Raw genomic sequence first — 27,824 nt, 5'->3', positions numbered from 1 at the left:
AGTCAACCATTTGCTTATTCCAAAAATGATGCAGATCATCAAAGCCTGATATTTCAATGCTAAATGTAGATGAGAACTAACTACACATGCCGGCCAGCTTATTTGAAGAAAACGACCTCTTCCTAATCCCAAAGTCAACTTAGTTTTGTCATTCTAAATCGACGTGTGATCGGTTCATAAATACATGTACATTGTAGGAAGCCTGCAGTTCTCTCTCCATTATTTATACAGCTAAACTTCCAATCAGACAAAGCCAAAAGCCAGCATTCTTTGATTTTTAAGCTCATATGATTTTGATCTGTACCACACGTATAATGAAGAAGCCTCAAAAATGCTTAATGTCAACTCTCATTGTTGCCATTTTCTTCCTAGCAATAGTTCAAAGCTGCCATTGTCGACATATTAGTACTACTGCTACTGCTCAAGCTTCCAATACAGAACAAAGGTTAAGTTACAACAGCAGGTATGCTCCATTGTTCCTTAGCGCTATAAAATCCATGAGAAGGAACAAGCTCAACCCGATTCAAGCAGTTTCACACCGATTGGTCCCGGCAGGACCCAATCCCCTTCACAATTGATTTGATGCGCGCAGTCTAGAAGTCCCAATGTGGTGTTTTCTTTTCAAGCTAGATCAGACATACACAGATCATGTAGTTTTTTTTTTTAATCAAATACCACTAGCATTTCTACCTGCATTTACACGCGTGCAAAAGCTCCTAATTTCTTCTCTTCTCTCCCAAAATCTTTTGGGTGGTTTTACTTTTCAGTTTTGTGTCTAAATTACAATAATATCATTTATACATTATATTCAGTTTTGTGAAAGTTAATAAACTATGAGTGTTTTTATAGTTAAAAAAAACCATTAGAATCTCCTTCTTGATTTATTAATAAAAAATTACGGTTTTCAAATTAATTAGGAACGAGTAGAACTAAAGAAAGATGTAACCATTACATATCCTTTCGTCGTCATCTTACAGACGGAACAATACATTGTGAGAGTAGACTCGCAATTATTATAAACTACACATTAGAAACAATCAACTCCAAATTGAAGAACTTTAAGCAAGTCTCTCATCTACCGTAAAGATGAAGGCGAATCTAGAACTTTAAGAGAACCTCACTAGTGAGAACTTTGATGTATACTAGTTTAAGTTGTACGATGTGTAATGCACTAGAGAATTATTGCTCCTTTGTAAACCATACATGATACATGTATAATAGTGTCGGAGATTTCCAAGTTTCGTTTTGGGAAGAATTGCAGAAGCAATCATTTGACATTCTATGAAATCTTCAAAGTTATGATACAAAGTAGGCAAAACTCTGTACCCAAAAAAAAAAAAGTTGGCAAAAATCCTTATATCCTAACCAGGGTAGTAAATCAAAATTGAGGAGAGTTGAAGGGTGTTTTAGAGATATTCTTCAAATTTGAGACACGTGTTATTAACTGGTTGGCTGTGTTAGATCAAAGTTCATACACACTTGAACCACACTAGTGGAATCTCCATAACTACAAACTGTAGGAAGTGTAGAATCCTATGTTCCCCAGTCCAGCTACTCCCTTTAACATGTTGTGCTCAAATCTCTCAAATCATTGAACCTGAGGCCACATCAGTACTTTCTCGTATAAACCTTAGGGCAATTTCGTACTGAAAGCTCCACTTGATCAAGCTCTGTTTGAAACAAGAACAACATAGGATCCTTACCCCAGAGCTTCCAGGGCTTTTGAAACCAGCTTCAGGGAAACACGTGGGTCTCAAACGACTATTGAGTCCAAGTTCTCTGTACGGGAGCGCAAAGACAGTGAGCCTCATATTCCGGCGGATTTCGGTCGGAAAATCCGGTCTCCGGTGAGATGAAGGAGCTGAAATCGGAGGACCCAACCGGGTTGGTGGAGGGCAAAGTTAGAAATGACGAGGTAAATAGTTAAAGCTCTCTACTTTCTTCAATCTTATTAAGTTCGAAGTGTTTTTAGGGTCATAGGCTTATAGGTTTACGATTTCTAATTTTCTAGGGTGGTTCAAGTAGGTTTTGCAGTTGAAAGATTAAGTCTTTTAGCTTTGTAGAAGTGGATTTGGTAAAGAACTTAATTTCTGGAGCTTGTAAATGTTGTGGGCTGTGCTTGTGGTGGTGATTCTTGTGAGGTTGCGAATGTTTTAATTGAAATGTTACTAGTGATTCTGTGATTTGATATCCTGAGAGGTAAAATTCTTGAAGTATGCCAAGAAACTGATTTGTGCTGGATTAAACAAGGTGATATATGAACATTGAAATCCAAAAACAAAATGGTTGTCAAACAGGCCCTTACTGTTCCAATAGGTGTGGTGTAGTTATCATTTTCCTCTGTAGACTATTTTTCACATTAGAAGAATTTTATGATTTGTAATCTGTAGGGTTTAAGCTGCAACGTGCAGTACTGTTCTGCATCAAAGTATTTACCTTGCTAGACATTACACTACTAAACTGCGGAACTCCTTTGTCTAGTGCTCAAAGTGTTTCATTTTGCTTAAATATTGGCATGTGATGGGACTTATGGGAGAGGTTCTTTACTATTGAATGTAATCAGTGAGACTTCTTTTTAGGTTTTTAGCTTTCTATGTTCTTGATTTGATTAAATGCTGCGGTAACTTTGGCTACTTTGTCATTAATATCTTTTCCCTATTATGGATTGGCTTCTATTACCTAGAAGCAGAAGTTAGAAATAGGTAGAGGGAGTGGACAGAGTAGATACAAACGGAGCTCAAGCTTGAGTGAGATGATGAAAGATGGACAGCTACGTGATAGTGAAAGTAATGGAGGAAGTGCGTCCCTTACTGAACATGCTCTGGAAACCAAAGTTTCAAAGCAAAAGGTACAGAATGGTCATTTGACCAAGACCAAATGCATTTCTGTTCTTGTAGGTCAAGGCACTGAAGATAAACAATCTCCAGGAAGTGGGAATGCAAAACATGAAAATGAAAAGAGCCAACGGCTATCCAGATCCAAGAAGAAGAAAGATCTTAATTTGCCTCGTCGTGCTTCTAAGCGACTAGCTGGTATCGAGGTTGATACAGTGCCAGAACTGAAAGCAAGCACTCGAGCACGTCGAGTTGGTAGCAAACAGTCGGATAATCTGGCTGGTTGTTCGTCCCAACAACCTTATGTTCAGGAAGAGCGAGATAACACTGAAGAGAAGCCTGGAGTTCTTCCAGATTCGCCTCTTGCTGATTTCTTCTCAGATCCATGCATTGCCTTTGCAATAAAGACTTTAAAGGATCATTCGGAAGATGGAGAAACAGATGACATGAGCTATATAAAGCAAGAATGCAATGTTCTTCCCCCTCCAGGTAACTTGGTTAAACAAGAGAAACATGATGGCATAGTTGGAAGTGGTGAGAAGTCAGGATCATCTATCACTGAACCACCTTTCGGGAGTTCTTGGCCAGACCCCTGCATTGAATTTGCTATTAAGACTCTCACAGGCGCAATCCCTCTCGAGTATGATCCGCATATCGAGGAGTATTTCCAGAAGCAACTCAGGTCATCGCAACAACACAAGGACAATGTCATGCAGAAAGAGATTGCCTGACCAAAGTTTTCTGCAGTGTTTAACTCCCTATCTGTGTTTTTGATTAATTGATTTAGCTTTAGCGTCAGCAATTTTAGCATAGCTTCTAATGTGCACTCTAGTCTGTTCTTAAACTGATTGGCCTTTGATTAATCTAATCTTCCCAATGATTTGAAAGACACTGTTAGCAACCTTTCAGCCTTTTAACCTTTAATCCAATGTTCATCTAGTGTTTATACCCTGATCTCTATTTGTTCAATAACAGAGTATTATCAAGGGAGCACCTCAAACATTCCAAAAAGACTGATATGAAGACAAAACTAAAATTGAAATTTGAATGTCCGAGAATAGAAAATTCGCACCCTAATCGGAACGACAGGTTGCTAGCGGAGACTAATTATCGGCCGGTGTTTAATCCAAATCGGCGGTGGTAACAGCACCCAGTCCCCGCAAATAGTGTAATTTGGCTTTAGCTGGTTAATAGTTCCGTCCTCTAAATGGAAGATACCCGCCCTACCAACTTGTACTTGGCCATTTCCTGCTGCATATAGGGCATAGTTTATCGTTAAAGTACTGTAAATTGAATTTGGTTGACAGCCTGAAGATCGTGAAGCCATTACAGATACCGATTGACAGTCACCAACAAACAATGCCTCATCTCCAATGCTTTTTACCTCAACATACTCCACAATGGATCCATTGAGCACTACTACCTTGTAAACCCTAAAATTCTCAGTCACCATACCATCCTTCCGACCTTTATATTTTGCAAACCTTCTAATATAGAACAAGTCTCCCTTGATTGATTCCACGAGATATGCTCGTTCAGCTCGTTGTGATAAATTTAAGGATACAACAACAGCTGAAGGAGGTGACGCATATGCATGTTGTTCTGCTTTCATAATCAATCACCACAATATCGCAATTGTTACTATTAACTATGTAGATTTGGCCAGTGTAAAATATAGCATCAGTAAAACTACTAAAAAAGCCTGCGAGGTTTCGTCTGCAATCAATAGCATATGTGTTGTCTTCTTCTGATTAAAACCCTGGAGGCGCCATTACCAGGCAAAACTAATTCGACATAATTGTCTGGATTTGAAGTCGGATCTTCGGACAATATAACTTTAGGGCTTGCCAGGCCAAGGGCGAACCAAGGATAGTCAGACATTATCGATCTCTTTTGTGAAAGGGTTAACCAGACTTATAATCGTTTCGGTTCTTTTAACATCCATGTCTATCACAGCCACCAAACCATGCCCACATCCACGATAGTATCTGCAGTATCTATCTCTTGGTTTACTTGCGAACACAAAACAACCATACCAACATCCACGATAGTATCTACAATTTCTTTCTCTTGGTTTACTTGGGAACACAATAGGGTGCACATTACTACTGTACATAATTGTCTGTTCTTCTTTCGATAACGCCGTTCCTGACTTGCTTCATCATAGTCTGTCGGGACTAAGAGCATGGGAAGCATCTTTCTCTTACACAATTGCTTGTAGGCTCTTGCAATACGATACCATTGTTTGCAAACCGCACCAAACGTAACACAGTCAATGAGCTCCAGCAACTTATCGAGAACCACAAACACCACGTCCGGATCAAGACACTCCCATTGACGATACTTCAGTACAGATCCATGAGTACCTCACTAGCTCTAATGTCTGGTAGGCCTTGCTGCGTGAATCATCTTTTTAAATATGCAAATAACACTTGCCTAGTATTGTACTTTTCCTTTTTAATAGATTCCGAAGGGGAAGAAACTTGTGTATAACCTAGTATGTACGTATGCGTTCAAACTTTTTCTCATTTGCATATTTCGGGAATACAAATACATAATTTTAACTATTCAAAACTTTAATTTATCAATAATGATCACTTCTATAAAAAAATCAATGTAAAATCGTTTACTCAATGACATCAAACAAATGAACAATCATGGTGAAAGTTAGTAGTCTCATGATTAGTCGTCAATTTTTTTGATGCAATCGACTATAAAAACGATTGTTCCTCCTATTCTATGCTTCCTTGAAAAAGACGCTCAACCTACAGGAGCTGTTCATGATATTTTAAAAAAAAGTGGGGGGTTTTTACGGAACTTAGCCTTAATCAACAAACAAAATTCAATTAATGAAATAAAATAAAATAAAAAGATCAAGTGAATAAATAAGAAATGACGTAGAAGTTCTGGGGTCGGTCTATAGACATAAAAATTTGACATTACCCTCGATGGGATTATTTTCGTTGGAACTCTATAAAAATGACTCTTGTTTATATCATTTTCTTTTTTTGCAAAGTTAATATTTATTGGTTTATTTAACTTTTAAACGGTTTAAAAATTTTATTTATATTACAAAAAGTATGCAATTGAAAAAGAGTTCGGACGCGTACCGAGACGTAAGTTTTTTCCTTCCGAAGTAGCATCCAAGATACGCTATCACCCTTAAGACTCCTTAAACAATCAACAATCCTTCCTCCCCAGATTGTTTTGGGTTTAGGGTTGAAAGCATGGGCTAGAAGCATCGAGGCCCAAGGCGAAAGCAGCCCAAATATAGTTCTGAGCGGCTGAGCGGGAGATGTTGGCGCCAAAAATTTCCATCAGTATATAAAGCTCCGATGAAAAGTTGTCGCCGTTTGAGATTTGGAAGAGGGAAGAATGCAGATTCGGGTAAAGTGTAGCTGTGGAGAGAATTGTCCTGAATGGGCCATGATTGAGTTACAAGGGGTGGTTGAAGTTCAACCCCAGTTCCAAGATCATCTCCAGAATCTCAAGATTGGTCTTCTCTGCCGGCCTTCCTCGTCGGAAACCTACACATTCACGATTGGGTATCATGAGCTGACCGGGACAAAGCTGCCGCTGAAGAAGCCGCTATTGGTGATGAACAAAGTCAAGGATGGTGGTGAAGAGGGTGGTCCGGGCAGGGTGGAATTGGAAGTCATCGGAATCATCAGATACCGGATTCTGTTCAAGACCAGACCCAAGGCCCTCATTTCCAGTAAGTTTTCGGTTCCAATCTGTTGGTTTTCACACTTGAATTGTTTGTGAGTTGCGTTTCGGTGACATTGGCTTTCTGTGTTTTGCATAGAAGCACAGCCAATAATGAAGGATAGAGGAGCTCTTGCAATGAGCAAATAGCAGGTTACAGGCAAGAGAGGCATGGACAACTGGAAAAGCTACAAGATCAGAGTATTTATATGTATTCTGCATGCTTCTTGTTCTAAAGAAGCAAGCTTTGAGTTTTCTTTCAATATATATAAACAATTACGATTCTGAATGCTGTAATCTTCCATTCTGCTTGATTTAAACAGGATGCTAATATCTGTAATAATTGAAGTGATAAATCAAGTGCCATCTTACAATCTGAGACTTCAACTTGAAAAGGGAAATCAATAAGCACTAGAGGCTGGCTGATAGTATGCGATGATATGATTTTGACTGTGAATCATTCAGTATATAAAGAACTTGGGGACAATAATTTATCTACAGATTGGTTTACAAAAAAACAGGGATAGACAACTACATATAGTGATTCTAAGCAGAAGCTGGGCCTCCTGCACGAGCTCTCAAAGTTTCAGTTCTCTTACTTCTCTCCATTACCTCCACCAACCACTCAACGCTTTCTTTAATCCCCAACCTGGACAGTCAAATTTCAAACACTGAGTCATTGCATTTTATCTAGTATTTCCCATTCCCATACCACTACTTTAAAGGCAGCTAAAGATTTCAGCAAAGCCTTGGAAGCTGAAATAGGATGAACTTACCCATCATATGCTGAAACAGCTTCAAACATGTAAACTCTTTCATCCAACTTTTTCAGATCTAAATATCGAGCAAGTTCCTCAGATGACACAGCATCGTTAAGATCCTAAATGACAGTTGAAATCACACATAAGAGTAAAACCATATGTTGAAAGGAATGCAGCATAATCCACAACAGGGTACAAGTCTCATATGTTAAAGAAAAGAGATGGATCCACAACATGATGCAACTCTTATATGTTAAGAGAATCAGATAGAATCCCAGGCATGGCAGAACATTCTATAGTGGAGTTACAACCACTGGCAAATATTTACCAGGAACCTAAGCACTTACGAGAAACTGTGGTTGAATGAGTTCAGACACATATAAGTCCAACCAAAACTTAAAGTAAAGTTGCTTATGCTTAATTATGTATGATATGATCATGTATTTTGCTCACCTGCTTATTGGCTAAGATCAACAGAGGAGCTCCTAGCAAATCCTCATGCCTAAGAACTTTTTCTGGTTTAACGAATTGAAGATATTAGTATGGGCATTTCATATATAATATCATATATCATTTCTAACAGATTTTGAATGCAGATTTTGAACATCACCTACCCAATGCAGATTTTGAATCCTCAAAACGTGATGGGCAAGTAGCATCAATAACATAGACCACAGCATGCGCTTCTTCATAATATTTCTCCCAGATTGAGCGAAGACCAGGCTGCCAGAAATAACAAGCAGAAATAAATGTAAACCCCATCTTTAAAATGGAATTGATGCAACATAAAGGTTGGATATGCAACAGAGAGAGAGAGTAATGACAGTCATGCAATAATCACATACCTGACCTCCCAAGTCCCAGAACACGAGTTTAGAATTTGACACTTCAATACGACCAATATTAAGTCCTACAGTTGGAACAATTCGATCAGGAGGGAGTCCTTCCGAGTTTGAGTAAACTGATTTCAACTTCTCCAGCAAAGTCTACAAAAAAATACCGGTCCAAGAATTACAACTGATTAATTTGAAAATGTGCTAAAAGAATGTGAGATTCAAAAATGGAGCCAATAACCCCCTACGACTAACAGAAGATGTGAAAGTGCATTACCGTTTTCCCAGCCTTGTCAATTCCAAGAATGAGTACATGAAACTCCGTCTTGCTAAACATATACTTCCAGAGTCCATAAAACAATGAAAACATCTCTCTTTCTTGTTTATAACCCCTCAGATGCAAGAACAAAGTAGCTCACAAAGCCACAACTTGCTACCTTAATCAGAACAAAAATGGTCATAATTAGTAGAGATTTGAAATGCATTGCTCAATACAGTTTGGTACTTAACAGTCTCACTGTCCCCATCCATCAACGTTACATCTATGTTCCTCATCAATTATCAAATCCCAACTCTTTATTCACCTACTTATTCCTCAAACTCAAACAAATCCTCATATCTAATTACACCCCATTTTAATCAAACTAACTCCTCCCTTCTTTACTCCTTCAATCACATTGTTCTAATCATCAGACTAGATCTACAATAGACCAGCATGCATTGCACAACCAATAACCAAGAGCAGAATAAACAACAGAAGCAAAACCAAAAGAGGGATATCCCATCTCCCATCAACATCTATAACATACTTAAAACCCAGGTAGCTTTTGTTATCAAAAACTGAATATAAGCCAGACCCAAGTTTGTTTCAGACCCAAAATACACACCCACAACCACAAAACACCCAGATCAAGAAACAATTCCCGGAGTATAATCTCATAGTTGGATCCTTGTACTAAATCAAATCGAACCTATATAGATACACACCACTGATTATATATAACAACTGTGGTTGTAGAAAAGCTGAAAAATCTTACTATTGAGGGATGCTTTGGTGATGGGTTCACTCTCTCGGTCTCCTTAAGCTTCGTATCGAAAAGCTTCCAATTTACGATTTTGTTTTCGGCTTCCACCATTTTGTTTTATTTTTAAATTCCTGTTTTGCCCCTTGAGGACTTGGCGGGTCCGTTCTCTGTGTCCATTGACTTGGTAATTTGTTGCGGTGAAACTTTCGAAGAATTTTGTCCGGCAAAAGATGAGATGGTACGCTAGCGGCATTAGTTAACTTAAGTGAACCGTAGAGTTTAGACATGATTGAAATCGATCTAAGTCCTCAAAGATTCGATCATTTAAGAGCAGTTAATCTATAACACGTAGAATTATTATTCATATATATTTTTCACATTACTTATAAAGTCTCTCAACGATATATTTTTAATAAGACTGTGGTTTGTCTAATAAACAAATTATGTAAATGAATTACTTTATATTGTGTCGAGCTTTAAATTTAAACGTTAATAAGCGTTTATCAACCAAAGTCATTTATTGCTTTAATCTAATGGCACTGCTCAAACTCACTACACATTTTCTAATTCAACTTGTTCGATCATATTTGGGTTTTTTGTTGATAATGAGAGGAAAATAGTGTCAATCACCTAGTTAGCAGTTGAGCACTAGGTGACGTTCAACTACGGTCTAATCTAACTATTTAACTACTATTTGACCACGACAGTTGCGATCAACTGCAACTGCTGACCATGTCATCAACACCCGAGGGGAAAATGTAAAAACTAAAACTAAAAACTAAAAACGTATTTACATAGGTTAATCGTAGCTGGGGCTATGTTGCTATTTGCCTGATATTTCGAGGGTGATTTGGTAAAACATGAACTCATAAAAGCAGAAAGGAAAAATAGGACTCCGAGCTCTTTTTCCAAACTTGGAAGCTTCATTATTTTCTTCTTCTTCTTCTTCAAAAAGGTACGAAATTTCCGTTTTCCGATTTCATTTTCCGCTTTCAATTCTATTCCCGGCGGTCAATATTCCTCTCCGATCACCGGAATACAGAACTTCGGTCTTGTTAACGTTAACGAGTATTCGGATTCAGCTATAGTTTTATTTCAATTAGGGTTTCAGTGTGCTATTGATCTGTGGCTCTATTTGATAGCTTATTGCTTCTTGCGTGTCTTTGTTCACTCAATTATGGAATATGAGCAAGCTGTGGATCTATTGCTGAGAAATGAGAATGAAAGTTTGCATTTTTGGAATTTGGGGTTTTGTTTGAGGACTCATGAATGTGATTCATTTACTTTTGGTAAATTCAAAGTTACTGAGTTGCTTGTGGTGCCTTTTTTTTTTTGCAGGGATTGGCTGTTAGTGCAGAATGAGGTAATTTCGCCTGTCTTCATATGATGTTGATATTTCTGTAATTCGTATTTGTAAAACTGAGTATTGGGGAAGATATGGTGCAGTCAAGGCATTGCATTTATCGTTGTTTGTGGTGTTATAAAAGCCTGTGTACATTGGGGATGTACTGACTTTAGAATTTTTGTTGTTGGTGGTGTTGTTGTTGTTGTTCTGAATTAGTAACCAAGGCCGAGTTAGATGGGATGAGGAGAATCTGGGAGAAATTGAAGCAAACAAACCTGTGAGGCAGAAAATTACTGAGCCAAAGACGCCGTATCACCCCATGCAAACTGATGATGAAGATGATGAGGGTAAGGTTCTTCTTGCTTCCTGATGAGGCTTTTCAGAGTTATATGCATGTGCTATAAGGTTTTTGTCGATATTTCCTCCCAAGTAACTTGTTGCTCTAAATGTAGAAGCTAGGGTAGTCTTGAGTCTTGACTAGTTGAATCTTATGAAAATCCTTTTTCATGTGGAAATGCATGGTTCATAGTTGGTTTTCAAGCATTTAGGGTGGTTTTGAATTTGTTTGCTGAAAAGAATTAGTTTCTTTAATGTGATAGCTTATCATGTTTGATGACACTACTCTTTGCAGGATCTCTGTCTCCTATACGGGGGAGTCGGTTTGATGAATGTATTGCGGACGCAATGCATGCAGAAGCGATAAGAACTGCTTTGAGTGATGCGGCATCATCAAGTAGAAAGAAGACTACTAGTTCTACTGGCTGGACATCATCTGAGGATGAAGGAGATGCTATGGATCAAGATGGAGAAGGTGTTCATTTATTCCTTTGTTTTTAATTAACACGATTCTGTCGGGCATAATTCATTGCAACCTATCACCAGATTAATTCAGTAATATGATTGCTTATTATACCTTAGCCAGCCTATTTGGTTATTAGACTTTATGAATTGAGAAGTTTAGTTATAGTTTAAAACATCAAACTTGCTTCCTCCAGTTTTTTGTTTTCTTTCTTTTACATATATTTCAAAGTTCAGAAGGTGCATATATTAATTTCATATGTTAGCAGATGTCATTTTGTGATAGATAGAAACACAGCTTTATTGGTGGATGAGGTTTGTTCAAGTGGGCCATTGTTACTTAGTTAAACACACCAGAGATTAGATCCTGGTCATACCTGGAGATTCGTTGTTATCTTTATGCTAATTTAATTAAGCTGATCTCAATGGGTTTATGCACAATCCAGAAACAATAATTAGTGATCTTATCACGTCTTTCTTTCTGATCTTAATTAGGTTTCTACAATGTAGATGTCAATTAAAATAGTTACTAGTTAGACTCATATGCTACAAATCCTACACTGACCCATTGTGTACATTTGGCCATTGATTTTGCCAGATTCGGACAAAAGCAGGAGTTTCAGGGAGCACAGAAGAGCTCATTACAATGAATACCAGAAAGTAAAAGAACTCAGACGGAAAGGTTCGCTTCCTGATGATGAAGAAGAGGACGAAGATGTTGAGATGAACAAAGTGAAGAGCTCTGATCCTCCTTTGTCTCCTGCAGCCAAACCTAATGGAGCTTAGATGAAGCCAAGCTAAGACTTGATTGCCAAATTAAAACTAAACTATGCTTGATATATCGCTGACATTTGATTACAGTTTTTGGGATGACTAATACAGAATGCACAAATGATCGCAGTGGCTGCTATTTGTATTATTCATCAATATGTATTTTGTTTGTAAATGGCTCACTTTATTTTTGTCTCCGTAACAATGTTGCTTAAAACTCTTGATCCCTGTACCATACTGGTAGATAGAATGTCACCATTTCAAGAATTTGATTGTACCGATTACCGTGAATGCAATGAGATAAGTCCCCCCCCCCCCCCCCCCCCCAACAACCTGGCAACGATGCTTTGTTAATGAATCCTTTCACTTATGAAAATTGTTGAAACATTTTCATAACCATGGTGAACATTGAAATTGGTAGAATGATTACTCAGACTATAGCTTGCATTTCGCCTTTTCCTATTGCTTGTAGGAGACTCGTACTATTATGCTTTGGCTTTGAGAAATGAGAATAGTTCATCACTCTATAACTTGCACCAGAAAAAGAAAATTGAAAAATTGAAAATGATGATGAAAACAAAGGAAAAGACAACTGCTGATGTGTCACTCTTGCATGTTTTGCTGGTCTACACCTGCTAGTATAATACACACTGATCTTATCCTGGAGACTCAAAGCTATGGCTTCACTGGCCTCCCAAATTTGCAGCCACATAGCTTCCATCTTCTCAAAACCCACCCACCCTCACCCTCCTGTCTTAGATGTCTTGGTCGCAGAGCAGTCCTCCGCCGCCGCGCAAAATGGCAAAGTTTTCCTCTACGGCGTGGGAAGAGAAGGCCTAATGCTCAAGGCACTCTGCATGCGTCTAGCGCACCTCGGCTTCACAGCACACTTGGTATTCGACATGACAACTCCTCCCATAACCACCAACGACCTCCTCATCGCCTCCGCCGGACCAGGTGGCTTCTCCACCGTCGATGCCATATGCTCGGTTGCACGGTCACAAGGTGGTCGAGTCTTGCTGCTGACGGGTCAGCCGGAGACGGGGTCGTGTGTGGCGCATGCTAGCGTGGTGGGGTATGTTCCGGCGCAGACTATGGCGGATGACGGTGGGGACGCGGCGGAGTCTAGACCGTTGCTACCGATGGGGAGTGTGTATGAGGGTGCTTTGTTTGTATTGTTTGAGATGGTGGTTTATAGGTTGGGTGAGATTTTAGGACAGAGCCCTGAGGCCATCAGAGCGCGCCACACCAATCTTGAATGAGGCCACCTCCATCGACGGCGCCGGCCAAGAGAGACGATAAAGCTGGCCTGGGAATGTTGTAGCCCTCAATGTACTCTTGTAAATGAAGGGTTGATAATAAACAACTTTGTATGGCATATTCTTTGAGAGTGATTCTACAATTACAAGAAAATATAAGATGAAAAGCTTGTTAATCACAAAATCTAAGATAAACAAGGAGATTATGCATGTCACTCGCTGTTGAAAATCTTAAGAATTAAGGAAATAAGTTTATGCATACCGCTCACTGTTGATGGCACTAGGATAAGAACAAGTTATTCAAACTGGATATCACCTAATTTACTGAGATATATAAGCAATCAACCTTTCAACCTAAGTTTTAACCCCCAAAAAAAAACCTTTCAACCTAAGTAAAAACAACCAATGTCGATCAGAGAACAAACAAGAGATGACGGAGAGGACCATTTGTGACCAAGAGTATCTACTGATGTACTTAATTACATGAATGAGCGCAATCATGCCCTACGAAAAAGAATACAGTCAGAACCGTCCACACCGAATTGGTCCCAACAAGATCACCGTCAGCATCTAATCGACTAATCTGAAAATATCTCAACAAAAGCCCTCATGCAGATATTTTCGTATTTACTATTCCTCCTCTTACTGTTCTTCTTCCTCTTCTTCTTCTTCGTCCCAGAAATATCTCCCACCCCGCAAGTGAATCTCATAAAGCGCTCTTTGATATTTTCCTTGCCCAAAAAAAAAACTAGTAGATATTTTAACCCCATACACTTCTCTACCATCCGATATTTTTGTTTGGTGCTTATGATAACCCGAAGATGTGTAATCAAGTCGACCAGTTAGGTGCTTAGCCTGAATGAGCTATAAGGATTGGGTACTGTAAGTCATTTATAAGCACTTAATTATGTTAAACAGCGAAAAGCGTGGCTCGTGGACCAACTGTACTGATATTGTCCCAACTTAGCCACTTCACAGGTGTTGTGTTTTAATCACAAAAGGCCTCGGTACAATTGGTTATTATCCACTCACTTATAAGCTTTATTTTCTTTGTCACTTCTTAGATGTGAGATCTCTCCTCTCCAACACGCCCCCTCACGTGCAATCTAATTTTTTAGGTTGACACGTGACAGATTAACATCTCACATACTGGGATGAAAGAAACTAAGGTCCAGTAACCAACGACACTTAGTGGTCATCCAATCGGAAACCCTCCGATGACATGACAAAGTGGCACCCAACTCGGGCCCATGAAAGATTGGATGCGCGATTGGAGAGGGACCCGCTCTGATATCATGTTAAACAACGACAAGCATGGCCAGTGAACAAACTGTACCGATATTGTCCCAACTTAGTCAACTCACAGGTGTTGAGTTTTAATCACAAAAGGCCTCGGTACAATTGATTATTATCCACTCACTTATACGTTTTATTTTTTTTTCACTTCTTAGATGTGAGATCTCTCATCTCCAACAAATTATTTCACGCATATGAGACCAAGCTCTTAAGTTCATAACTATACCAAACAAATATCTAAGAAATGAAACTAACAAAAATCTAGCACAAAACGTGAGGCAACGGCATGTTAGTCAAAGACAAACAAGTAGGCACATCCTATTGTTCCTAATACTTTCCTCCCAACAACTCTTTTTTTTTTGACAAACCTCTTCCCATCAAACTTGGACATATCACATACCATATGTTATAAGCTCTCTCTATTCTCTATATATAATCAGGAAGCAAATTCACGGTTTTATAAGCAAGCCGGTTTTCTTGTTACAAGAAAGCCATCCTCACCAAAAACTCAAACACCCCCACAGATTGATAGTCGTTCCCAAACCCTTTGAAATTTGCATAGAAGAAATGGAGTCGAACGTGCCCATCAGCTGGACAAACGAGAAGCATGTGCAGTTCTTGAACACCATGGAGGCTTCCTTCGTGTGCTCCATGTTTGAAAGCAAGGGCCGCCTTGCTCGCTATCGTCTCAATCGTTTCGTGCCGGACACCTCCGACTCAACCCTAGATCGGATCAAAACCCCCCGGACAACCAAGAAATCTGGTAACTAATTAATGTTGGCTAGTTTTGGTGTTTAAAGCCTGAACACGTACGTACACACTATATGTATAAGATGGCAATCCTAATGCGTCGAAGCTAACTAACTTGTTGTTGATATCAGGTCCGGTACGAGGAATGGACGGCGGAGCTGTCAGAAGAACAAGGAGATTGCGGTCGCAACCGTTCATTTCTTCGCATCTGGATCAGGTTGATATGAATTTTTTTACCACTAGCTAGGCAGATATTTTGCGAGCTTTTTACATATTCACCCCTGGTTAGATCTAAAACTTGTGTATTACGGTACTAATTGATGTAGGGTATCTCTCTACAGGTAGTTCCGGAGTTCGAGATCTCAATAGTTGGGGATATGGTACCGGTACTGCGAGAGATCTTCGATAATAAAAATGAGAAAGTTGCTGCGGAGCCAAATTTATCAAATCAAAATGTATCAGTGCTGAGCTGATTGATTATTGTTTCAGAAGGTCGAGATTAGGTATGCCCTAATTAATTAGTTGAGATCGGTGATGATCTTAAACCAAATACCAGAAATGTCCATGTGTTGGGAACGTAAGCTTCAAGACTTACAGGGATGGAAAGGACGATGACGGCAAAGGAAATCCGGTGGAAGATGGTGGTCGATCTTGTATTCTTGATGCTTCCGGCAAATATCTTATCTTTTAGGATAGAGTTAGTTGCTTAGAGGTCTTGTAAACCATTCTCATACAATTCTCTGTTATACAGAAAATGAGATGGAGAGTGAATGAAAATCTCTACATTTATAAAAATTTTAATTTTTTATAATTTATGAAAAATCTCTAAATTTTATTAGTTTACATTTCTTTCTTTTTTTTAAAGAGAAAAAAAAGACGTTAATAAAATCAAATATTAATATTCTTTAATTAGAATAAATATATAATATTATATATATATTCATTCAATAATGCATAAATGCATTTAATTTTGTAGAATAATATATAAGAGATGTTGGAGTTTTGTGATTTTTTTTATAGAAATTTTGTGATTTCATTCTCTCTTTTTTGACCCGATCTGAAAAATCGATATGGGCCTTCTCACAAGCGCTTTCTTTGTCGGTGACTTCACCAACACGCCTCGTCGAGACATCATTCGGAGGAGAAGGCGACGCTAGAGGCACACTGGCCCTTGAAGGTCTGGGAAGGATTGGTGGTGGGGGAGGATTTGTCATCGAAAAAAGGGAGGGAGAGGTATTCTGACGCGATCTACAAGCTAAGAACCCATCTTTCTCGGGAGTCTGCCATCCAGGGACCTCTCTTCGGACCATCAAATCTCTTCCTTGACGCAACACGACGTTTGGAGTTTGGATGTTGATGCAAGACTTGTCGGAAAAGGAGATCTGGATCTATCTGATTAAGTTTCAAGTTAGATGGAGGCGCAATCTGGAGGAGGTGACTACCTGGAGGCCACGATACTGATGAGAGGAGGACGACCGAGCTGCTGACCTCATATATATGGCAATTGTTTTTTAGAAAATTGTTGTCACTCTATCACTGCCTATCACAATAGCTATCACACCAACTATCACTCTACTAGTCACCCTAATTTTCTGATGCGATAGCTAATGTGATAACTAATGTGACATGCAATGTGACAAATAGTGTGATAGATAGTGTGACATATAGTGTGGTTGGAGTGTGATATCACATTAATGTCGATATTTCGATCATATGAGTTGATTTGAAAAGTTCAATATCACATAACAGTAAACAAAGGGTTCGTTATTTCTAGTCATTCATCGGGTGTGACAACGTGTGTGATATCGGGTGTGGTAGTTAGTGTTATTGGTAGTGTGAGTGGGTGTGATACGTAGTGTGATAAGAGGTGTGACAACGAATGTGACAGCAGATGTGACAGTAGTTGTGACAGCGGGTATGACAACAGGTGTGACAACATATGTGATAGGCCGAGAGGAAATGTCTAAATGCATAATTCGCATGAAATTATGTTAAAATTCAGAAATTAGTATGAGTATACTCAGAATAATAAGAATAACAAGAATTAGAGAACCTTGAACTCCAGTTTCGCCAGAATTGCTTGCAGGGATTGTGTGCCTTGTACGGTGGTCGGTTCAGAGTAGGTAGGGTATCAAATGAAAAGAGGGGAGAAAAATATTTTCAACGGTACCAACCACTCTCAAATCCATCGCCGAACAACAAAGTTATGGCTGTAATTATAAAAAAAATGAAAAAGAGAAAAAAAAATGAAAATGAGGAAAACAATCTGAAAATATTAAAAATGATTTTTCTAATTTTGTTTTATGCTTGTTGGTTATTTTTTAACTTTAAGAAATAAATTTTGACTTTTTTGTAATTTAAGATGAAATATGATATTTTTTATAATTTGCCTTTAAAATTATAGTCGTATTCTAATGTATAATACAATAATTAATTAAGGCTTGTTGAATGAAAAAAAGTCATTAATTAAGCATCGACCGACTCTAAATCACTTTCGACCGCATCTATGATATCGTTGAAATTACATCAAGCTATAAAGTGTTTGATAAGATGTTTGTTGTGATAAGGTGAATCTTCGGAAAGATTAAACCCCGAGCAACGAAGTATGATGGACACTTCGGGTCATGGGTATGAGACAGTGCCATACCCAAGCCCAAAAGGCCCACACACTGCAGATTCCACAGAGCCGAAAACAAGCAATGAAGCAGAAGATCCCATTTTTCTTGTACAGCTGATACAAACCACCACCCTCAGGAGTTGAGAAGCCAGAAACTCCAGAATCAGAAGATCTCAAGTCCTCAAAAACCCTAAACTCCTAAAAGGCCAAAACCTAAAACAATGACACACCAATTATCGACCTACAAGAATCTCATACTCCACCTCTCACTCTCCCTCTCCCTCACTCTCCTCCTCACCTTCCTCAAACTCCCCATCCTCTTCCTCCACAGCCTCCACACCTACATCCACCCCGACCACATCAACCCCTCCTCCTCCTCCTCCACCGCCGCCATCCGCCGACCCGGCTCCGATCCCATCTCCCACCCGGAGCTCCGAAAGCGACCCAAGCCCAAATCCAAGGCCAAAAACAACAACCCAACAACCTTCGATGAAAACAACGCCCAGATCTTCCGCCTCAAGCTCGACGAGGCCCACCTCCAGACCCGCATCTTCTTCCGGGACTACACCAACGCCTTTACCTTCTCCTCCGTCGCCGCCGCCTGCCTCGCCCTGCAAATCTACCTCGGCGGCGGCGGCGGCTCCTCCGGTGATAAATTCCTCGCCGGCGGCGTCTTCGTTCCGGTTCTCTTGAGCTTCGCCGGAGTTTCGAAGCTCGTGGCGGCTCTGGCGAAGGTCTCGGCGGAGAAATCGGCGTCCAGGAGGTCGGAGAAGCAGCTGAGCTTTGCTTTCGGGGTCGTCGGGTTTGTACTGGGGAGCGTGGTGTGCTTTCGGTACGGCACATCGGCTTTGGATTTTAATTTCGCAACTGTTGATTCGAATGGGAGGCTTTTCGTTGCGATTTTGATGGGGTGCTTTGCCGGATTCTTGTTCATGCCGGCGGCGAAGAACGCGAGGGCGTTTTGGTTAGGGACTGATCAAGTAAGGTCCGATTTGGGTATGATTTCGTGCGAGTGGTTTGGGAGATTGGTGCTTTATGTGAACTATGTAATGTCTGTGTTTACGGTTTTGCTGTGGATCAATCCCTTTTGTGAAATGCTTGTCAATAAGAATAATGGGAAGGTTCGAAATGTGGATGGTTTGATTGGGAACATCGGGTTTTCGGCTTCGGAATTTGGTACATTTCGGGTTTGGTGCTTGCTGATTTCGGGGTTTCTGCAGCTGGTTGCGTTGAGGCCGAATTTGCAAATGTATTTGAACGAGGCATTGTTGTGTTGGTACCAGAGATTGCATGCTGGGAAGGTTCCTGACTTGGAGTTCAGTCGGGCGAAGGTGTTTTTGCACAATCATTACTTGTGCCTGGTGGTTCTGCAGTTCCTTGCGCCGCCGGTTTTGTTGCTTCTGTTTCTTGGGCTGTCTAGGGTGGAGGGCATCTCTTCGGATGATTACAGATATGCTTGTAGTGTGCTGCCTTGTTCTGCGTTTGTGAGAGAAGTAGGGGTGTTTTTGGCTTGGTGGATTCTGTTTGTTTGGGCTGTGTATACTTCAGCTACCATTTTTCTGTTTCGGAGATGTTTTTTGTACATGTCTTGATGACTTGGATGCTTTGCTTCAACCTTGAAGATTAATGAGGAGTCCTTGAGTTGGACTTCCCACAAATTTTGAGTTTGAGTGTTGTGCTGCTTGTAGCGGGGTTTTCATTGCTTAACAGCATCTGCGATTTGGCTTCAGAGCATAGAGAAAAGAGAATCAAACACATTGTCTGGTATACATTTGATCTCTTATGCTTATTATGTTGTTATACGAACTTCAAACATAGTTTTGTATGCGGTAGTTTAGTTTTCATCCAATGTTTTTGGTTAGAAGCAAATTTACTGATTGAGTTCTTCTTCTTGTATCTGTTCAACAACTGTTTGAGCATGTTACTTCTCAAGTTTGATCAACTATGTTTGCATGTCTCAGGAAAACTAACTTCAATACTAGGCATCTCTACTACTATAAAGGTACTACCAAATTACGAACTTCCAAAAATACTCTTTCACATCTCATATTGGCATAGAAACAAACAAACAGAGGTTTTATAGTCAAAACATAAATATTTTCAGAAAATCATATCTTCACAATAATAATCGCATATTTTTCCTGGCATTCTCTGACTGTACATTTGAACATTTACACCTGTTAACTTCCTTATCAAAATCGGTTACAAGTTAAATTCAAACTGCTGTGGAGACGTGGATGACTAGAACAGGACAGACAAGTTCTGTAAATAAGCCAAGCTTTTCATCATGGTTGTTTCTCATGCTTAGATGTGTTCGATTGGTTGTTAGAATCTGTGTTTGGAAAGATTTGTGAAATATGATTGCTAGTTCGATGAGTTCATTTTTATTGCTTTGTTGGAGCTGTGGATATAAATGTTAGAAATCCCTGTCTATCTTTAGGAAGTTTTGCATTGAATACACTTTGTTTTAAGAACAATCTATGTTAAGATGACATTTTTTGTTGTACCTCTTCAATATGTCATATTAGATATTAGAGCCATGATAAGGATTGCTGCCTCTTCAATATTCCTCTTCGTAGTACTAGTTATAAGCTTTCTGACCATTTTTCAGAACGACTCTTGTATCTTTTCTGCCGTTCATGATACCAATCGGTCACATTGTTGCCTGGAATACTTGTCTGCGTCTTATAACTTCCTTTACCAAAGTTCAACTGTTCAACTTTGTACAGCTGATCCCAATACTAACCAAAAAACAATATTTTAAATCGAACGTAACTCTAGCTAGACTGCATACAAGTCCCTTTCATTCCAGGATTACATTACAAAAATTCTATCTCTTTGAAAGCGAGCATTCAACGATTCACAACATCTCTATTCTCTCGACCCATTTACATTTTGTGTTTCTAAATCGAGGGGGGGGGGACCTTGATGCAATGAGAAAGTGTTGGGATCAGAATCCATCAAGCAATCGATTAAAGGAGATTAAAACATTAAATTAAAGGAAATTAAAACGAAATAAATTAGATAAGTTCCATATTCATCAGATAGTTCTTACCGCTATTAGCTTTATATAGTCGGGAAACTAGTGATACCCTGTGCCTAATGGATCTATCATCATGACCCGACCTGATATAACTCATATAACTATCGGCCCAAGCATACTATCGGCCCAAGCATATGGCCCCATTTCGTATCCAATATCAGTGGTATCATTTTGTTCAATCCATTCACATCCCTTCTATGAAGGTGCTCGGCTTCTGTAAATTCTATATTACCCAAGTTAGAAACTCAATATTTACCATTCTTAATGTGAACTCAATATTTGCTTGTGGGACCCGCACATTTACCTTTTTAATCTTTTGCCATGAAGTAACAGCTGTAATAAATTTAAAGTTACAGTTCATCTCAGCCACTCAGGCTGTGCCACGTAGTCAAAATCGAAGAAATTTCGAGCCGGAAGTTTCTCGAAACCAAGGTGGGGTTAGAACTTTCTTGCGGTTTCCTTTGGTCTATTCCCACACGAATCGCTTATCGCTTTCCTTCCAAATTCTCCTCCCCCCTTATAAAATCCCCAATAGGAACCTTCTAGAACCAACAAACACCCCCAAATTCCCACTTCCAAAACCGAATCCCAATTTTTTGACTCCTGATTCTGATTTCTTGCCATGGCTCCTCCGCCGGTGGAGCAGAACGGCGAGTCCACCTCCGGCGAGTCGTCGCAGCGCGGCTCCCCGACGCCGTTCCTCAGCAAAACTTACCAGCTGGTCGACGATCCGGCCATCGATGACGTCATCGCCTGGAGCGGCGACGGATCGAGCTTCGTTGTCAAGAACCCCACCGTGTTCGCCAGAGATTTGCTCCCCAAGTATTTCAAGCACAACAACTTCTCCAGCTTCGTCCGCCAGCTCAACACCTATGTACGAATCAGAATTCGTCTTCGATTTCTAATCTCGATTATATATTCTTTCATTCTAGCTTTTGAATCTTAATTTTGTTTTCAGAGATTTCAGAAGATTATACCGGACCGGTGGGAATTCTCCAACGATTGCTTTCGCAAGGGCGAGAAGCGGCTGCTGTGCGACATCCAGCGGCGGAGGATAACGCCGCCGGCGGTGATCCCGGCGAAATTGGCTGCTTCGCCGGTGAACTCCGGCGAGGAGCAGGTGACTTCGTCGAGCTCGTCGCCGCGGCCGAGGATTCCGTGGCAGCTGGTGGAGGAGAACGAGAGGCTGAGGAAGGAGAATCTCCGGCTGACTAAAGAGGTCGCCGAGATCAAGTCTCTCTGCCACAACGTGTTTACCATGGTGTCCAGCTACACCTGCGCGAAGTCGCCGCCGGAGGAGCTGGCGATGAGCGGGGAGCGGTTCTTCGGCGAGGAGATGAGTCCGAAGATTTTCGGGGTGGAAATTGGAGCGAAAAGAGCGCGGGAGGAAGGCGGCGGCGGCGGTGAGGAGGAGGAGGAGATGGAGTTACGGCTGCGGCAACCGAGCAGTGGTGGTGGGGTGAAATCAGACGGTCCTGATCATCATCGTGAGACGCCGTGGCTGAAGCAGTGCCACAGGGCCAATCAGAGGGTGTGTAATTGATAAACGTAGAGACTCGAGGGGGGCAAGGGTTGGTGCACGTGCGTTGTCAACCTCAGAAGTCTCTGCATCGATATCTTTCTTTCGCTATAGAAAATAGTCAGCTTTGTATTTTTGGTTTCTCCTTTGGTGTTTGGTTCTGGTAAAGCTTCCATTATTCAATAATTCAACTGTGTAAAATCATGTCACATTAGGTGGGTTATGTATTATTGGTATATTCTTAGTCAAAAAACCGTGTGTTCCTAGAAATCATATGTTCTCAGAGAGTTGGTAAAACGTCACAACAACATTTGGTATGGTCACCCTTGCTTTGCACGGCGTGGGCACCGGAGCCTCCATCTGACTATTGGCATAGTTCGCTGGCATGGCATTGCAGACTGCCGCCTGTAAACTTAGCCTCTCTTGACTTAGGCATTGTTTAGCACTCACTTACATGAACATATAACAGCTAGCACTCACCGTTAGCCTCAACAGTGGTAGAATTTTTAGGCTCTCCTTTCAGCTTTCAAACGCTAAAGTTGTAGCCTCTCCAGCAGGCCAGTACTATGCTGAAAAGATCTGAAGTGGGATAGAAATATAGAGACTGAGGAGGCCAGGAATGCCCTAAGTGCACCACCTGCAAATCGTATTCCACAACATGCTGGGACAGTCCCCACACATAAGAGCCTTGAGAATTGAAAATATCATGCACCATAAAAAATGGATGGCAAGATATAAATGATATATATGAGCATGCATCGTTTAATTTATATTTGAGGTCTGTCTTGAAATTGAAACAAGTTGTAACTGAGGAATGTGAAACTCTGGCTTCTGATTGATTAGATTAGCAGATTAAGAGCAGTACAGTGCAATACATAAGCACTTCCCTGAATTACTTTACAACATCATTATTATACAAGATCATAATTATATTATGACAACAAGTCTACCACCTTGTTGACATAAAAGGAAGTCAGTCAGCCCTTTACTCCTCATCTTTCATCCCTTTAAGGATCTTGAGCACTTGAAGCATTGTAGGTCTGCTGGCAGGGTTGTCGCAGAGGCACACACAAGCAATCTGCAGCACTTGCAACATGGCCTGCTTTGAATTCGCACCAAGTATCAAGGGGTCAAGAACATCAGCGGCTTGCCCCTTCTTGACTTTCTGAAGCACCCAGCCAACCAAATTTCCACTTTCCTTCTCTTTGAAGTGAGGTCCAGTTGGCTCTTTTCCAGTCACCAATTCAAGCAGTATCACACCAAAACTGTAGACATCTCCCTTCTTAGTCGACCTCCCACTTTGTCCATACTCTGGTGGAATGTAGCCAAATGTTCCGGCAACATCAGTTGTGATATGAGTCTCAAAGGCACTGATCAATCTTGCAAGTCCAAAGTCTGCAACCTTTGGCTCAAAGTCTTCATCGAGTAAGATGTTGCTGGCTTTAATATCCCTATGTATGATGTGTGGGATTAGTTCATGGTGAAGAAATGATAGGCCTCTCGCTGCTCCCATTGCAATTTTAAAACGTCTGTCCCAATCTAGGACGTCAAGAGCTCCCATCCGATTTCTCAGCCACAGGTCTAGGCTCCCATTCACCATGTATTCATATACAAGGAGCTTCTCCTCACCGATAGAGCAGTACCCCAGCAATGAAACCAGATTCTGGTGCTTCACTTTACCCAGGGTTTCCATTTCAGCAATAAATTCTCGCTGACCCTGGGTCTTATACTCACTCAGCTTCTTAACCGCAACTGTTTTACCATTGGACAAAGTGGCTTTGTACACAGTTCCAAACCCTCCATCTCCAATAATGTTTGTCTTGCAGAAATTGTTGGTAGCTTCAAGGATATCCACTAGAGTTAGTTTCAGAAGAGGCTGCTCAAACATGGCCATATTGATGCTCAGAGGCTCTTTTGGTTGGCTATTACTCAGGATATAGAGATGATGATCCATGAAACTCTTCAGCTTGCTATCCTCCCTTTCTTCAAGATCGTTCTGCCGGCTGCTTCTTGTAAGCCATCTGATCAGAGCCACGACCACTGCAAGAGAGATCAGAGTACTTCCAACTACAATTGCTGCAAGTCCCCAGGCATTCAGCATTGCTGATTTGTCTAAGCTTTTAACTCGACAATCTAAACTCCCACTTCTCCCACACAATTTGCTGTTACCAACAACATATGCTTTGGAAATGTCCCTGCAAATGCCACTCCTGGGAATTGGCCCTTCCAAACCATTTTCCGCCAAATTCAAGAAAACCAGACTAGTGATGTTGCATACTTCCTCAGGAATTTGCCCAGATAGCCGATTACTAGAAACATCAAAATACTCGAGTTGCTCTAGATTCCCAAGGTCTGGAGGTATCTTTCCTCTGAACAAATTTGCATGAAGATCCAAAAACGTCAAGTATGATAAATTTCCCAATGAAGGAGGCAACTCCCCAGTAAAAAAGTTATTGCTCAAGTTGACAGTTTCGATCCTCCAAGCCATGGAGTTCGAGAACAGCTCATCTATTTGGCCATACAGCTTGTTCTCTTGCACATACAACCCTCCCAGATTCTGCATGCTTGAAAGCGCGGAAGGAAGCTCACCATCCAGCTCATTATGACTCAAATCCAAGTGAGTCAGCCCTTTAAGGTTCCCAAAACTTGCCGGTATAGCTCCAGATAACTTATTACCAGTTAAATTCAGCTTCACCAAACTGCCTAAACGACCCAAGCTGTTGGGAATGGTGCTTGTAAGCTTATTGTTTCCCAGATACAACCCTTGAAGCTTGGGGGTATCACCAAACTCTGGAGGAATGGAACCACTAAGCATATTCCCAGACAAATCCAAGGTTGTGAGATTCGTCAAGCGAGAGAGTGATCTCGGAACTCTCCCAGTCAGCATGTTGTTGTTGATCAACAGATTCACTAGAGCGACACATTCACCCAAGTCTTCCGGTATAGGGCCAGACAATCTATTATAGGAAAGATCAAATACACCAACATGCTGGAGAAAACTAGTATCAGGGATAGTCACCTGCCGAAAATAGAGTGATGGCTTTGAAGGGATTGGCCCGGACAGATCATTCTGCGAAAGAACTAGACACTGCAACTCAGCAAAGTCCCCAAGCTCCTAAGGTATCGAGCCATTGAGATGGTTGTTCCCCAAGTCAAGTGTACTGAGGCCCTTGCAGAGGCTAAGCTCATTAGGAATCTGCCCCACAAGGAAATTAGAGTTCAAGTTCAGAACAGATAGAGCACTCAGATTCCCTATCTCCTTAGGAATGGTGCCCTTCAATTGGTTGTTACTCAGACCAAGCATTTCCAAAGCAGCAGCATTGCCAATCTCCTTGGTGAGAGAACCACTCAACTGATTACTGGACGCCGAAAACTCCATCAAGTTGACAGAGCTCCAAAGACTAGCAGGCAATTCACCAGTGAAGTTGTTTGTATCGAGCTCAATCGCCATCAGAGGAAGCTCGAAAAGGTACTCCGGGATCGGACCAGAGAGCCGATTCTTCATCAAATTCAACTGAGTAAGGTTGCTACATTTCACAAACGTGCTCTCAATGCTCCCGGAAAGGAAATTACCGGCCAACGCAATCTCCAGAAGCGAAACAGCATTGCACAGCTCTTGTGGAATTGCACCCCTCAACAAGTTGTTGCTCAAGTCAATATGCATCAGCAGAGAACAATTCCCAATCTCAGGAGGAATGTTCCCCGAAAACAAATTGTTCGAGAGCATAATCTCCGAAGCCCCACTCCACTTCCCAAGCCAAGCCGGCAACGGCCCGGAAAGCTTGTTCTGCTCAGCCGAAAACGACAGCACTGGCAACTCGGACAGCTCCTCCGGCAACTCCCCGGAGAGCGAATTAAATAAAAGCATCACAGTCTTCAAATTGCTACACTTCCCCAGCTCACGTGGCACAGTCCCATTGAGCTCAGCAAACCCCAAGTTCAACATAGTCAGCTCTTTCAACTCTCCTATCTCTTTCGGAACAGAACACCTCAAAGGGTTGTGAGACAGATCAAGCCTCAACAGTGACTTCAACTTCGACAACTCCTCCGGCAACGGACCGGTGATGTAACACCCCGGAGCGAAAAGAATCTGCAGCATTGAAAGTTCTCCGATTTCTTTAGGCAAGGTACCCGAAAACCGGTTCCACCCAATGTAGAGCTCAGTGAGGTTTCTCAGGTTACTGATTTCCGGCGGGATTGGACCGGAGAACGAATTGTTCGATGCGTCGAAGGTCGTTAAAGACTGAAGCTTCCGAAACAGAGCTAAAGGCAGAGAACCAGAGAGGAGGTTGTTACCCAAGTCCAGGTGCTGAAGCCGTGTCAGGTTCCCAATTTGGGCCGGGACTTCTCCGGCGAGCCCATTTCCGGAGAACTCGAGAGTCTGCAGCCGAGACAATTTCCCGATCTCCAAGGGGATTTTTCCGGCGAGCGAGTTGGAGCTGAGTTTGAGGGTCTGGAGCCGAGTCAGATCACCGAGTTGGGCCGGAATTGGGCCGCGGATGAGGTTGGAGGAGAGGTCGAGGACGGCGAGGTTGGGGAGGGAGGAGAGAGAAGGAGAGAGCGGGCCTCGGAGGCCTAAATTGGGGAGGGTGAGTGAGTGGACTCGGCCGAGTTGACATGAAACAGCGACCCAGTCGCAGAGAGGGGTCGAAATGTTCCACGAGGCGAGAGTTTCTGGGTTTTCGAGGCTGGCTTTGAAGGAAAGGAGGGCTTTTGATTCTGGGTTTTCTGCAACAACAACAAGAGCAACAATGGCGATGGTATTGATTAGAACCCAAAATGTGAGGACCCAGAAAGGAAGAGACTTTCTGGGCGCCATGGAAAGTAGAGAGAGAATGGAGAACTGGGTTTGGGTCTGTTTTATAGAGTGATGTAGAGATCAAGAGAGAGAGAGAGAGGGTGAGGAAGAAGAAGAAGCTTGAACGCCATTACTGGTGTGACTGAGAGAGAGTCAGAGAGAGAGAGAGAGAGAGGGAGTTTAGGAAAGACAATTTTAATAGGGTTTAAGAACGGCATGCAGGTCACGTGACTTCTCTTCTGTCTCTATGGTTTGTATTTGAGTCAAATTTAGGACCTTGAGGTTGTTTATATTCAGAAATTCGCCCCTATTTTGTAGTAGGAGTATGGTGTCGTTTTTTAAATAGGGAAGAAGAATCCGGGGCTTGTCTTTATAGCTTAAAATGGGGGATCTGCTTCTTGGGTTTATTTTATTTTTAGACTCTTCTATTTAGGATCCTTAGTGCATTGCAGACTAGATTCTGGTGGGTT

General features: G+C 41.2%; 10 protein-coding genes across 13 annotated transcripts; 7 read left to right on the top strand and 3 right to left on the bottom strand.

The window, feature by feature from the left end:
- Positions 1–1,777: 1,777 nt before the first annotated feature.
- On the top strand, positions 1,778–3,646 carry LOC126802683 (uncharacterized). 2 transcript variants are annotated; one of them, XM_050530352.1, is made up of 2 exons: positions 1,778–1,915; positions 2,690–3,646. In XM_050530352.1, exons 1-2 carry the CDS (start codon positions 1,853–1,855, stop codon positions 3,563–3,565), a joined length of 939 nt encoding a protein of 312 aa, XP_050386309.1. In that variant the 5' UTR covers positions 1,778–1,852; the 3' UTR covers positions 3,566–3,646. The 2 variants fall into 2 exon arrangements, with proteins under 2 accessions (XP_050386309.1, XP_050386308.1); XM_050530351.1 differs by having other exon boundaries at positions 2,684–3,646.
- A 2,563-nt stretch (positions 3,647–6,209) lies between these two features.
- LOC126802519 (uncharacterized) lies at positions 6,210–6,824 on the top strand. Its single transcript, XM_050530155.1, has 2 exons — positions 6,210–6,549; positions 6,640–6,824. Exons 1-2 carry the CDS (start codon positions 6,210–6,212, stop codon positions 6,687–6,689), a joined length of 390 nt encoding a protein of 129 aa, XP_050386112.1. The 3' UTR covers positions 6,690–6,824.
- A 99-nt stretch (positions 6,825–6,923) lies between these two features.
- Positions 6,924–9,224, bottom strand: LOC126802518 (uncharacterized). Of its 2 annotated transcripts, none has more exons than XM_050530153.1 (7): positions 9,171–9,224; positions 8,411–8,570; positions 8,146–8,286; positions 7,915–8,023; positions 7,754–7,815; positions 7,316–7,419; positions 6,924–7,188 (listed from the first exon to the last, which is right to left on the bottom strand). In XM_050530153.1, exons 2-7 carry the CDS (start codon positions 8,501–8,503, stop codon positions 7,086–7,088), a joined length of 612 nt encoding a protein of 203 aa, XP_050386110.1. In that variant the 5' UTR covers positions 8,504–8,570; positions 9,171–9,224; the 3' UTR covers positions 6,924–7,085. The 2 variants fall into 2 exon arrangements, with proteins under 2 accessions (XP_050386110.1, XP_050386111.1); XM_050530154.1 differs by having other exon boundaries at positions 8,411–8,566; positions 9,171–9,206.
- Positions 9,225–10,060: 836 nt separating this feature from the next.
- LOC126802102 (protein phosphatase inhibitor 2) lies at positions 10,061–12,382 on the top strand. The gene is made up of 5 exons (XM_050529650.1): positions 10,061–10,113; positions 10,497–10,521; positions 10,720–10,850; positions 11,135–11,314; positions 11,900–12,382. The coding sequence occupies exons 2-5, from the start codon at positions 10,517–10,519 to the stop codon at positions 12,085–12,087; spliced, it is 504 nt and encodes a 167-aa protein (XP_050385607.1). The 5' UTR covers positions 10,061–10,113; positions 10,497–10,516; the 3' UTR covers positions 12,088–12,382.
- Positions 12,383–12,479: 97 nt separating this feature from the next.
- Positions 12,480–13,451, top strand: LOC126802101 (uncharacterized). The gene has a single exon (XM_050529648.1). It carries the CDS (start codon positions 12,750–12,752, stop codon positions 13,332–13,334), a length of 585 nt encoding a protein of 194 aa, XP_050385605.1. The 5' UTR covers positions 12,480–12,749; the 3' UTR covers positions 13,335–13,451.
- A 1,582-nt stretch (positions 13,452–15,033) lies between these two features.
- LOC126803106 (uncharacterized) lies at positions 15,034–16,170 on the top strand. The gene is made up of 3 exons (XM_050530860.1): positions 15,034–15,390; positions 15,509–15,594; positions 15,719–16,170. Exons 1-3 carry the CDS (start codon positions 15,195–15,197, stop codon positions 15,848–15,850), a joined length of 414 nt encoding a protein of 137 aa, XP_050386817.1. The 5' UTR covers positions 15,034–15,194; the 3' UTR covers positions 15,851–16,170.
- Positions 16,171–18,120: 1,950 nt separating this feature from the next.
- Positions 18,121–20,260, top strand: LOC126802562 (uncharacterized). 2 transcript variants are annotated; one of them, XR_007672984.1, is made up of 2 exons: positions 18,121–19,758; positions 19,956–20,260. XR_007672984.1 is itself a non-coding variant. In XM_050530204.1 (1 exon), the coding sequence occupies exon 1, from the start codon at positions 18,216–18,218 to the stop codon at positions 19,584–19,586; it is 1,371 nt and encodes a 456-aa protein (XP_050386161.1). In that variant the 5' UTR covers positions 18,121–18,215; the 3' UTR covers positions 19,587–19,890. The 2 variants fall into 2 exon arrangements, 1 of the variants encoding a protein (XP_050386161.1); XM_050530204.1 differs by lacking the exon at positions 19,956–20,260 and having other exon boundaries at positions 18,121–19,890.
- Positions 20,261–21,601: 1,341 nt separating this feature from the next.
- On the top strand, positions 21,602–22,607 carry LOC126801543 (heat stress transcription factor B-2a). The gene is made up of 2 exons (XM_050528926.1): positions 21,602–21,911; positions 21,996–22,607. The coding sequence occupies exons 1-2, from the start codon at positions 21,660–21,662 to the stop codon at positions 22,578–22,580; spliced, it is 837 nt and encodes a 278-aa protein (XP_050384883.1). The 5' UTR covers positions 21,602–21,659; the 3' UTR covers positions 22,581–22,607.
- Positions 22,608–23,369: 762 nt separating this feature from the next.
- Positions 23,370–27,489, bottom strand: LOC126801544 (leucine-rich repeat receptor protein kinase EMS1-like). The gene has a single exon (XM_050528927.1). It carries the CDS (start codon positions 27,373–27,375, stop codon positions 25,672–25,674), a length of 1,704 nt encoding a protein of 567 aa, XP_050384884.1. The 5' UTR covers positions 27,376–27,489; the 3' UTR covers positions 23,370–25,671.
- On the bottom strand, positions 23,542–25,443 carry LOC126803837 (leucine-rich repeat receptor protein kinase EMS1-like). Its single transcript, XM_050531564.1, has one exon. It carries the CDS (start codon positions 25,441–25,443, stop codon positions 23,542–23,544), a length of 1,902 nt encoding a protein of 633 aa, XP_050387521.1.
- Positions 27,490–27,824: the final 335 nt, after the last annotated feature.

The sequence above is a fragment of the Argentina anserina genome, chromosome 7 (assembly GCF_933775445.1).
Source record: "Argentina anserina chromosome 7, drPotAnse1.1, whole genome shotgun sequence".
Taxonomy (NCBI): domain Eukaryota; kingdom Viridiplantae; phylum Streptophyta; class Magnoliopsida; order Rosales; family Rosaceae; genus Argentina; species Argentina anserina.
This window is presented reverse-complemented; position numbering and strand designations above follow the sequence as displayed.